Source organism: Macaca mulatta, chromosome 6, assembly GCF_049350105.2.
Source record: "Macaca mulatta isolate MMU2019108-1 chromosome 6, T2T-MMU8v2.0, whole genome shotgun sequence".
Lineage (NCBI taxonomy): Eukaryota > Metazoa > Chordata > Mammalia > Primates > Cercopithecidae > Macaca > Macaca mulatta.
Genome location: NC_133411.1, coordinates 34,964,821 through 34,977,618, shown reverse-complemented (window position 1 = coordinate 34,977,618; position 12,798 = coordinate 34,964,821). Strand labels below are relative to the sequence as shown.

Sequence of the window (12,798 nt, the reverse complement as noted above, 5' to 3'; positions counted from 1 at the left end):
GAATGTTGCATTTTCCCCAAATTAATTTGATCTAATTTTCTGACTATAATTGGAAATCAGTAAGCTGGAAGGTTATGAAAAGCTCTCCCAGGCTTTAATTTTCTTTGGGTCACTTTGGCATCTGGTTTTGTCGGGCCTTGTCATGTTCCCAGTTATTAGTGGAAGGCCCCAAAGCCTCCAAGGGCCTCAGCTCTGCTTCCCTATATGCAGTTCAGTGAATAACCTAAGGAATAACTAGAAAATACATGTTTTTTAAAAATTAACAGGCCAGTGTTTAGAGATGGATGCTGACTTTATCTTATGAGCTTTCTTGAATAGCCATATGCTTCCATAATAATGCTCCCACTGGCCAGGCACCTGTAATCCCAGCACTTTCAGAGGCCGAGGCAGGAGGATCACTTGAGCTTAGGAGTTTGAGACCAGCCTAAGCAACATGATGAAACCCCATCTCTATTGAAAATACAATTAGCCTGGCATGGTGGCATGCCTGTAGTCCCAGATACTTGGGGGGGCTGAGGCAGGAGGACCACTTGAGCCTGGGAAATTGAGACTGTAGTGAGCTGATATCATGACACTGTACTCCAGCCTGGGTGAGAAAGTGAGACTTTGTCTCAAAATAATAATAACAATAATGCCACCATTGCTCAGGATATTTTAGGAACTCCTATGAGGACTCGGGAGAAAATGGAGAATATCTGATTCAGGAGAATGCCACAGAAAGTCGATTAGAATGGGGCCTGATGGATAAATGAATAATGTGATCAAAATTTTTGTGTTTAAAAAACATTTGATTATAAATATGTGACAGATTGCTTTGCACCTGCTCTGAAAGAAGAATTCCAAAATGTGTGTAAGCAAAGGTACCATCTCTGAAGATACCTATTTGAAAGCAAAACATTCATTTAAATACAGCAGCTTTGATGAAACCTTATTTCCAAGACTCCCTTTTATTAGCTTATGTCACAGTTTAGGTTTATTTACCTTCTGAATCTGTACAGGCTGTTCTCTTGGGCATCTAGGTGAAATTTAAAAAAAGAAAAGAAACAGAAAGTATGGTCCCTAGATGGTAAGAACTTCCATCCAGTGGGAGAGATAGGATCCAGAAAAGAAAAAGAAAAAAGGAAAGAAAGGAAAGGAAGGACAAAGGTATGCATGTAAAGAAATATACCTACATACAAATATGGGTGTATTACTGATTCACTCACTAATGTATGTACACACATCAGTGATAAACCAAACATTCTTTTTGCTATTCCTGGGGGAGTATAATCACAGCATTTGGCTGTCCTGCCTTATTAGTCCACCACAACCTAGGTTTCTGTAAATTACAGTGTTGTCAAAATAAGGCTGAATAGAGTATTGTGACTGGCCTATTAAATCTGTTTACCAAAAATGTGTTGGCTGCATCCAAAACTGTTAATAATTCTTGTCATGTAGAATTTACTAATTGCCAACATCTTAATGCTTTTTCAGAGGGCTGCAATTACAGATTTGGCTGAGGAGTTCTTATTGTGTTCATGTTTATGGGAAGCGTAGTAACCTGTCTTAACTGGAGAACAAGAGACCAAAAAGTTGGCATGATGTAAGAAGCACTCGAGTGTGTGGTTCCATATGCAGCCATTGCACAGTCAACAGACCACACACGGACAGTTTCTAGCTTCCACTTGACAGAGCTGAGCAGAAAGGCTGGGCCAATGCCGTCATTCAGAAGATGTCATTGGAGTGCTTTTGGTTAAATCAGTATCAAAATATTCATCAAACGGGTCTTCCTTTCTTCTCTCTGCTGTCTTACTAATAACCTTCTAATGAACTTTGCTGGAGTATGATGAAATGTCTTTGACATTCTAACTATGCCCAGATACTTTTTTTAAAGAGAGATGACATAGCGATTCTTGGCAGGCAGTACTTATTGTCTAGATTTTGTCTGGAGACCAACATTATTTGAAGCAGGATAGTGCTCCAGCCATCATTTGGTCTGTACTGTGTCATTTGGGTCACCCTGGATGGTCTAAAACTGTAAGGTTACGATCCAAAAGACCCAAGAACTGACAGCCTTCTAGACTACTATAAAATGGCCTTCTCTGGGCTAACCTAAGAGGGAAGAAAGAGAAAGTACATTCATGAGCTCCCTTCCCTATCAAAGCACTCCACCAACTCAAGCAGTAAGGGAAGAGTGGGCCCAGCCGTGCCAGGTCGGTACACTCCTCCCTGTTCCAGCAGGAATCACAAAGGGGAGTTTTCTCCCCTGCTGCCTCAGGCAGGCTTTCCTGCCCCCTGTGACCAGCCCCTTTTCTCTAAGCTTATGTTCTAGATACCTGACTCCCACCTCCAATCTCAGGTTTTACCAAGAATCTTATCCTGGTTTTGCCCACCCTACTTTGTGGACTTAGAGGGTAAAGAAGGGAACTCTATTTATTGTAAATAGAGACGAGGTATCAAAGTTATTGTGGCTCCCTTGCTTCTCAGATACACCATTTCAGGGGCATGCCTTGTGAGAGGCAGCCAGTCTAGTAGTGAAGGGCACAGTACCTAGAGCATGGCTTCCCGGGTTCAAATGTGTGTGTGTGGCAAACAGGACACTCCAGAAGCCAGGATGTGTGTGTTTGTTTATATAGTTTTCCTTTCCAAAGGCATTTCAGGCAGTTTACAGTAAAAGGGCTCTGGACATTGAAGTGGTGAACTGGAAGTTGTAGCCATGCCTGGGAGCAGAGAGCAACATGCTAAACATGAGAATAATAGGGTTATTTTGATGAAGCTTTCAGTTTAACCCAGTGCATCCAGACAACCAGGGCAACAAGGGCAGCCCAGTGGGTTCCATAATTCTTTCTATCTGATAGATGGAAGGGTACCTCTTCTTCAAGAGACACCCCTGGTACTCCCAATGAGAGCTTTAAAATAACTTGCCAAAATTACATGAGATTTTTAATAATGACTCCAAGGATATAACTAGAGAATGATTCAGTCAGATTCTTTGTAAAAAGCTGTGCCATCTTTTTCCTTGGATGGATGGATGGATGGATGGCTGGATGGATGGATGGATGGATGGATGGATGCATGGATAACCACCATGTACTTAATAAATGTTTGATTAGTACATCCTTGGCAGAAAGGGAAGTGGGAAGAGTCCTGGCTGAGATCACAGAGAACCATCTTAGTTCTGGTCTTGTATTGCATAAACTTGTATTGCATGTTATACAGTCTTAGGAAAATGATTTTTCCTTATAGGACCTCAGTTTCCTCAACTATAAACCAACATGTTATTTCTCCTAGTAATTAGACTAATAGTAATGATGGGTGATAATTTTTCTAGATTTTCCAGCCCTGGCAATCTCTAATTGTGTGGCCTTGAGCCAGTGTTAATTCTCTCTTAGCCTGTTGTCATTGAGAAACATAGGATTATTGTAAGAATTGAAGAAGATAATTCATGCAAACACTTAGCATAGTGCCTGGTAAATAGTAAGTGTTCACTAAATTATTATCAGACAAGAAGACAAAAGTCTATTTTCCATGCTAATCTGATTTTGCAAACCTTGCTCAATCAGTTGTACCCAAAGGTGCTGAAGGAACTGATCTGTGGCCCCGTAAGTTTTCACCTATCCCCTCCCTGAGCTCAAGGAGCTCATTCATTTTATGCATGAAACACTGTAAGTGCAGTGCTTCTGGCCTACAGATTTTTCAAGGGCCTATACAACTATTTGAGACCTGAAAAAAAAAACCTCATGCATTGCTTCTATAAAAACAAAAGGACCCTGCAAAATCAGAAATCAATATTTAATTATATATTAATAGCAAATACACACCAAGCATTTTGTATGCATTGTTACTATGTATTATGTATGTATCTATTAAGTACTTTTATGGTTATTAGCACATTTAATCTTCACCATGACTTATTGAGCCCCATTTTATTAATACAAGTGAAGAAACTGAGGCATAGAAACATTTAGAAATTTGTCCAAAGTCACATGTTGCCAGGATTTGAATGCAGGCAGCACAGTGTCTACTCTGAATGTATACTTTGCCATACTGCATCTCAGATATCTGCAAAATGTAGCAATATGACAGTTTCTCGTATTCATAAGAAATGTTTTCCGTTTGGAAATGATTTGTAGGCTGGCTTTTCTCATTCTGTTGGAATTTCAGACTGTGCATAACGATTGCTGAGAAATCAGAGCCTCCCCAAAATTAAATGTTACCCTCACTGAATAACTTCAAAAGCGCAGGAAAAAAATAAAGCCTTTCGCAAAAGATTTGAATAGACATTTCTCAAAAGAAGGCATACTCGTGGCAAACAGGCATATGAAAAGGTGCTCAACATCATTATCATCAGAGAAATGCATATCAAAACTATAATGAGATACCATTTTTACCCCAGTTAAAATGGCTTACATCCAAAAGACAGCAAAAACAAATGCTGGTGAGGATATGGAGAAAGGGGAACCCTCGTACACTGTTGGTAGGAATGTAAATAGTTTAACCACTGTGGAGAACAGTTTGGAGGTTCCTCAAAAAGGTAAAAGTTAAGCTACCACGTGATCCAGCAATCCCACTGCTGAGTATATACCAAAAAGAAAGGAAACCAGTCTGTCAAAGAGATATCTGCACTCCTATGTTTGTTGCAGTACTGTTCACAATAGCTAAGATTTGGAAACAACCTAAGTGTCCCTCAACAGATGAACAGATAAAGAAAAGGTGGTACATATACATGATGGAGTACTATTCAGCCACAGTAATGAATGAGATTCAGTCATTTGCAACAATGTGGATAAACTGGAGATCATTATGTGAAGTGAAATAAGCCAGGCACAGAAAGAGAAATATTGCATGTTCTCACTTATTTTAGGACTCTAAACATCAAAACAATTGAACTTACGGACATGGAGAGTGAAAGGATGGTTACTAGAGGCTAGAAACAGTAGTGAGAGTTTGCAGGGAAGGTGGGGATGATTAAGGGGTACAAAAAAAATAGAAAGAATGAATAAGACCTATGATTTGATAGCACAATGAGATGACTATAGTTAATAATAACTTAATTACACATTTTAAAATAACTTAAAGGGTATAATTAGATTGTTTGTAACTGGAAGGATAAAAGCTTGAGGGGATGGATACCCATTCTCTATGATGTGCTTATTTCACATTGCATGCTGGCATCAAAACATCTCATGTACCCCATAAATATATATACCTACTACGTACCCATAAACATTTTTAAAAAGTGAAATGGAAAAAAAATAATTTCAAATTTTTTTTATAGCAAAAGTTACATTTTACTTGAGACGAGAAATGCATTTGAATATATTTGATGGGACATTGGTGGAGGCTCTAAAAGCAGACACACCCAGAGTCTAGGAAGATCTTTAACGGACCCTTCCTGTGCCTGACAAAAACACACAAACAAAACATTCACTTAACCAAGGTACTGAGAATCGATAAAGTACAAAGCTCATCACAGGGGTGTTGGAATGCAGAGTAACCAAATAGACCAAATGCTGATGTTCACAGATGAGCTCTCTCTGGCTCTTGGGACAGAAGGCGTGGCTCAAAAGGCAATGCTATGTCTATTGCTAAGTGGGAAGCAAAGCTAGACTCATGTGAAGTCCCTGCCACCCGAGGGAAGAGAGAGCATGGAGGGATAAGGACATTTTTGAGAGTTGCTGACCCTCTGGATTCCCCAGTTCCAGGCACTCCTGTGGGGCTGGCCACCTGATATTCTGACCTCGTCACTCCCTCTTTTGGTGTGGAGTGTCATTAGTGTTAACATCTCAGTTCTTCCCAGGCATCAGTAGCCTGTGCTTGGCCAGGGTGTCTGGAGAACAGATATGGGCACCTCTGTTTGCAACAACTACTCACAAAAAACCAGCTGAGAGCTATGTTGATTGTCCTCATCAGGTCTGATTTGTTTTAATTATCTAGGCTACTGTCTCAGTTCCCGAGGGCTGCCCTAACGAAGTACCACAAACTGGGCAGATTAAACAACAGGAATTTATTGTCTCACATCTGCAGAAGCTACAAAATCAAGGTCAAGGTGTTGGCAAAGTGAATTCCTTCTGAAAGCTGGGAGGGCGATTTGTTCCATGCCTTTCTCCCAGCTTCTGGTGGTTTGATGTCAATCTTTGGTGCTCATTGGCTTGTAAATGCATCACTCCAACCTCTGCCTTCATCTTCATGACATTCTACCTGCCTGTGATCTCTGTGTCCAGATTCCCCTTTTGATATGGATACCATTAGGCCCAACCTAATGACCATCTTGTAACTTGATTACCTTTTTAAAGATCCTTTCTCCAAATAAGATCAAATTCTGAGATTGGGGGCATTGGGATTTTGACATATCTTTTTTGAGAGAGACACAATTCAACCCAAAACAGATACCTATGTGTTTTAGCTTGTTTTCAAAGCTGGTGTTTGTATGAGAGTTAATTATTCATGTATAAATTTCTGAGATTGTGCATTCAATGTTTTAATGCCCAAAGTATTCACTGTTTCTCTACTCAGCCGTTTAGCCCAAACCCTCTGATAAACTCCGACTGTGTTTTCAAATAAACTCTTTCTCAGCGCTACAGCTCAGTGCCAATTGTGAGCCTCCTCACCCCCAACAGTGGACCACAGGTTGGTGGAGTTGATAAATTTGGCAGCAAACCCCTTTCTCGGTGGGTTTCCCCACAAGAAGCCTGTATCCAGGATGGTGACAAGTGAGGGCAAAATGACTCCCAGAGAGCAGGGTAACAGATTGACATGCTGCTTGCATAGTCCAGGGTTCAAAATTACAAGGTAAGGGTGTACGATAATCATAGCTGAAGTTGTTTTGAAGAATTCTGAAACTACCAATTGAGATGGGTTTGGAGTGTGGTGTCGTGTACTGCATTTATCTCATCTGTAGAGCTTGACAGTTCCTGAGCAGATTAACACAGTTGGAAGATGTACTGGAAGAAGCGTGGAGCTGAATACAAAGCAGCAATGCCTGTTCTGCAGTGACTAGGAGAAAAGGCAAGTTCGTATTCAGGCCCAATAAGCTTGGTAGACAGCTAATACTGTCCAGCTGGGCATACTGTGTCCCAGGACTAAGGAATGGCAATCGTGGGTTATTTGGAAGATTCAACGTCTGCTGGCTAAGAAAAGTAGATGTGGATGAAAGGTTGGTGCACTGAGGGACGTATAAACTCCTAGATCCCAGGTCTTCATTAATCAGGTTTTGGGTTGCTATTTGGGGATGAGAACTATAGATGAGATCATCAGCTTTTCCAAGAGAAGTTAAAAATCAGGAATTTTATTAACATAAAATTTCTAATTTTTAAAATGTTGGCTACTATTTTGGTTTTTGTGTTTTGTTTGTTGGTTGGTTGGTAGATTGGTGGGTTTTAAGATTGAGCAAGCCAAAGGATACATGTCAGTGGGCCACATGTAGCCGTTAGGCTGCTACTTGGAACTCCTCTTCAAAAACCATCTTCTGTTTCAAAATATTAAAATCTAATGTATTTTAACTCAGCAACCAGCTAGATAGCTGAAGTGGTCTGTCTCTGTGTGCCCACCCAAATCTCATTTTGACTGGTAATCCAAATTGTAATCCCCATGTGTTGAGGGAGGGACCTCATGGGGAATGATTGGATCATGGGAGCAATTCCCCCATTCTGTTCTTGTGACAGTGAGTTCCCTTGAGATCTGATGGTTTTATAAGAGGCTTTCCCCCTCTTCATTCTGCACTTCTCTCTCCTGTCACCATGTGAAGAAGGACATGTTTGCTTCCTCTTCCACCATGATTGTAAGTTTCCTGAGGCCTCCCCACCTATGCAGAACTGTGAGTCAATTAAACCTTTTTCCTTTATAAATTTCCCCATCTTGGTATTTCTTTATAGCAGCATGAAAACAAACTAATACAGTAGCTATTCTTTACTCCTGCCTTACTCTTTTAGGTTGAGCAAATTCACACCATCAGTAAGATTACTTAGTTCTTGTTATTTGTAAATTTGAAAACCACATATCCATCTGTTAGCTTTAGGAAATCTGAATCTAAAAACATGCGGCAGTAAACCATTAGGGGGTGTGTGGGTCTCCACAGTATCTTGTAGACATGTGCCTGCACCCACCTCACCAAGACAGCTGCTCACTTCACACCTCCCTAATGAGACAGTTCTGTGTGTCACCCACAAGGGCAGTGGAAATTGGGGAACCCCAAGCCTTTTGTTGTGATCACTATTATTATTATCAGCATCATTATTAGAACAGTGATAATAATAGCTTTCAATCACTAATTGTCTTCATATATTATGCCACCTCTGTTAAGCCTATTGTTGAAGGTAATCCGCACAGTAGCCTGCAAAGGTAGGTGCTGCTGTCTCTGTTTCCAGGTGAGGAAGCTGACTTAGCCACTGAATCGCGCAGGGCGTTAATATGATAGATCAGGGAATTTAAGCTATTTCTCAGAGGTTTTATAGTTTTTTTCTTTTTTTTTTTTTTTTTTTTTTTTACTTCATAGTTCACTGGGGAGGTGGAGGGGATATGCCCCTATAATTTTGCATTTTAAAAATTTTTGTAAAAGTGTACAAGTAAAGCTAACTTTTTTAGAGATATTAGCAACATTTCAAGTCAAAACAAAAAGAAAAAGAGAAAGAAGAGAAAGAAAAGAAAAATAGAAGCATTTCCTATTATGTTACTATCTAGTCTAATACTTCATGGAAAGGAAAGCCAAAAGAGGGTCACCTGCTGCCTGAGAAGAGTTGGCAGTAGCTGGGATCTCAGTTATCAGTCAGCTCTCAAGACTGAGCCTGCCTGAGGCAGCCAGCATGGAAATGTGTTCACACATACAAAACTGATGAATTTTACAAAGTGGGGATTTGAAAATCCAAGAAGTTCAGATTAGAATGTAACAAATGGAGAGGGACTCCGCATGACTAAAATAGATGGAGCACAGAGTATCCTCCTACAGAAGAAGGGAAGAAACAATGCAGCACATCAGGAAGATAAATACTTCCTGCCTTCCCTTTCCAGGTCCAGGGAGAAGTGAGTCATGGACCATGCCAGAAGAGACTGTTGCCTCCCTGTCAGGCTCCGATACTTGCAGTTGGTAGCCTCCACTTTGGTAGGAAATGAGTGTGCATTAAGCATCATTTCTGCCCAAATTATTTTTATTATTATTTCAAAACTAACCTGGAAGTTCCACCTTGGAGCAACTTGTTTTAATATTTTGTGGACATCTTAAGTCAACAGCTTCACTGGTTGGGTCCAAATCCACAGTTGGACACTCCTTCAGCTGTACATTCTCCTGTGCTCACAGCATCTCCTGCTTTTCAAAAGAGCTGATTTCACAGAGCCGTTATACATCAGTGAGTGATTATGTTTGATTGAAACAAAATAAAGGAGAAGTTTTCTATGTCAATATTATGTTCCTACTTAGAGAAAATTGAAAATAGAACTTGAGAAGGCAAGGACCTTAAACTAAATGCAGAAGCTCATGAGTGAGAATTTTTCCATTCCTGATTTTTTTTCCAGGTAAAAGAGTCACTTAATTAATATGTACAAGGTGATCACTGTGTCCTCAGAACTATCCTCGAATTCCATTACGAATAAAAAACAGTTCCTGCCTTTGGGTAGCTTTTCACAAATCAAAAGTCACTGAGTAAACTCCATGGACAGCTACTTGTACAGTGTGTTGTGCTAGGTTTGGGGATGGGGGTAAAAATAAATCTAATGCTGGCTGCACACGATGACTCACGCCTGTAATCCCAGCACTTTGGGAGGCCGAGGCGGGAGGATCATGAGCTCAGGAGATTGAGACCATGGCTAACACGGTGAAACCCCGTCTCTACTAAAAATACAAAAAATTAGCCGGGTGTGGTGGCAGGCGCCTGTAGTCCCAGCTACTCGGGAGGCTGAGGCAGGAGAATGGTGTGAACATGGAAGACAGAGCTTGCAGTGAGCTGAGATCGCGCCACTGCACTCCAGCCTGGGTGACAGAGCGAGACTCCATCTCAAAAATAAAATTAAATTAAATTAAAAATAAATAAATAAAGCTAATGCTTATTCTACAACTGACTTGCTGCCTTTCAAGTGAGTTCCTGGATCTCAGGTTCCTCACTTGTGGAAGGCAGAATAACAGTTCCTTCCTTGTACATCTCATAGGGACGTTGTGTATATCACACAGAATAATGTCTGTGCAGCCCTCTGAAATCATTATGCAGTCCCCATCCTTAAGAAACCTGCTTTGAGGTCAGGGATACATGACAAAGAAATGTAAAATGACCAGAGAAGACCCCTGGGTGGTCTGTGTTCAAGTACCAACTGTTTGGTGGTTGACTTCAAATGCCATTGGAAAGAGAAGCTAAAAATGGAACTGTTTGGTAAAAGTATGGATTTTTCAAAATATTTAGACATTTCGTGTTTTATAGCAACTCTGTATCTGCCATCCACATGTGTTGAAATTGATGCGCTGAACATTCTTTACCATGTATCCTGAGGAAGGCCTGTTCCATTAGGATTCCCCCAAAGGCAGTCTAGCTGCTTGGGCTTCAGCGTGGCATACAGAATATGGAGGGAACATTGGGGAGGGGCCCCTACCAGTTCCCCAATGTGTACCTCAGTGCCATGCTAAGGGATTCACCTAACTCCTTGGGAAGGGCTATTTCCTACCTTTGATTAACTCTGTACCTTTAAATTTTAGAGTAGGTCTTGGATCTATGCACCTGTGTGAGTATGGTGATTATCTAGATTTTAATCTGATTCTGCCTGCCACAGGCAAGTGAAAATGGAGCTTAAGGTACCTGGGGAAAATGTGTGAGTTATGATGGTTGCTTTCTAAATATAAAGGGAAATGTTCCTTATACCAAATTTCATATTCCAGAGAATATGCACACATTATACATTAATTTAATAAGATCACAATCCCAGAAAAGAGATAATGTGACTTACTAGCTCTTTAAAAGGTTCGGTGACTTGTGTAAACCATTACACTCATTGTGGATCCCACCATCCATGGTTCACAGCCCAAAGGGAATGTAGTTTGACTACGTCATGGTTTACATTTTCAATTTGTGAAGAATAAATGATTGAGACTGAGTCCCAGCTGGTCTCCAGGATATACATATTTCCGTGGAAAACTGAAAGAGCACAGAAACCAAATGTAGAGATAGCAGACAATTTTAGCTGCGTAGTTCAGTTTCCATCAGGCCTGTTTTGGTCTATTATAGACCTGACCATGAGAACAAAAGCATCTTCTCTCACCAGACTAACAACTGTTTCTCTCTTCTAGTGTTCTGTTTCCTGTGGTGGTGGAGTGCGGATTCGCAGTGTCACATGTGCCAAGAACCATGATGAACCTTGTGATGTGACAAGGAAACCCAACAGCCGGGCTCTGTGTGGCCTCCAGCAATGCCCATCTAGCCGGAGAGGTCTGAAACCCAACAAAGGCACTATTTCCAATGGAAAAAACCCACCAACACCTGAGCAGGACCCCGTAAAGCCCGTCCCTCTACCTACATCCAGGCCCAGAATGCTGACCACACCCATAGGGCCTGAGTCTATGAGCACAAGCCCTGCAGCAATCAGCAGCCCTCATCCTACCACAGCCTCCAAAGAAGGAGACATGGGTGGGACACAGTGGCAAGATAGCTCAACCCAACCTGAGCTGAGCTCTCGCTATCTCATTCCCACTGGAAGCACTTCTCAGCCCATCCTCACTTCCCGATCCGTGAGCATTCAGCCAAGTGAGGAAAATGTTTCCAGTTCAGATGCTGGTCCTACCTGGGAGGGAGGCCTTGTAGCTACAACAAGTGGTTCTGACTTGTCATCTTCCCGCAACCCTATGACTTGGCCTGTGACTCCATTTTACAATACCTTGACCAAAGGTCCAGAAATGGAGATTCACAGTGGCTCAGGGGAAGACAGGGAACAGCCTGAGGGCAAAGATGAAAGCAACCCTGTAATATGGACCAAGATCAGAGTACCTGGAAATGACGCTCCAGTGGAAAGTACAGAAATGCCACTTGCACCTCCACTGACACCGGATCTCGGTGGGGAGTCCCCGTGGCCAACCTTCAGCACAGTGATAGAAGGACTGCTCCCCAGACAAAGGCCCAGTACTCCCAAAACTGGCACACCCAGAGTTGAGGGGATGGTTACTGAAAAGCCAGCTGACACTCTACTCCCTCTGGGAAGAGACCACCAGCCAGAACCCTCAGGAAAGACAGCAAACCATAGCCATCTGAAACTTCCAAACGACATGAATCAAACAGAAAGTACTGAACCAGTCCTGACTGAGGAGGATGCAACAAGTCTGATTGCCGAGGGCTTTTTGCTGAATGCCTCCAATTACAAGCAGCTCACAAACGACCACGGCTCTGCACACTGGATCGTCGGAAACTGGAGCGAGGTAAGACATTTCCTACCCAAGGCCTGGTGTTACATGGAAAAAAGCTAGGAGTGTTAAATTCATATGAAAATTTCAAAATGAACTTGCATTACTATGAAAACAAAAGGAATCAGTCAGACCATGCCCTCACCTCCCTCCTTACCCCCCTAACTCTCCAAATGGAAAAAATAAAATTATATAAATTACATAACTTGTGAAGTTTTATAGATATATTGTCTAGCTTTTAATCTGGTTCTACCTGCCACAACCAAATGAGAGTTCCTGCCTTGTACATTTCATAGGGATGTTGTGTATATCACACAGAATAATGTCTGTGCAGCCCTTTGAAATCATTATGCAGTCCCCATCTTTAAGAAACCTGTTTTGAGGTCAGGGATACAAGACAGAGAAACGTAAACTGACCAGTGAAGACCCCTGGGTGGTCTATGTTCAAGTGC

General features: G+C 41.6%; 1 protein-coding gene across 1 annotated transcript in view; it reads left to right on the top strand.

Annotated features, from left to right (window-relative positions):
* ADAMTS12 (ADAM metallopeptidase with thrombospondin type 1 motif 12) overlaps positions 1 to 12,798 on the top strand; it is a 377,381-nt gene that overhangs the window by 318,596 nt on the left and 45,987 nt on the right. Inside the window, exon 19 of the mRNA XM_015139808.3 lies at positions 11,243 to 12,361. Coding sequence (XP_014995294.3) covers positions 11,243 to 12,361 — 1,119 coding nt within the window. The remainder of the gene's footprint in view (positions 1 to 11,242; positions 12,362 to 12,798) is intronic.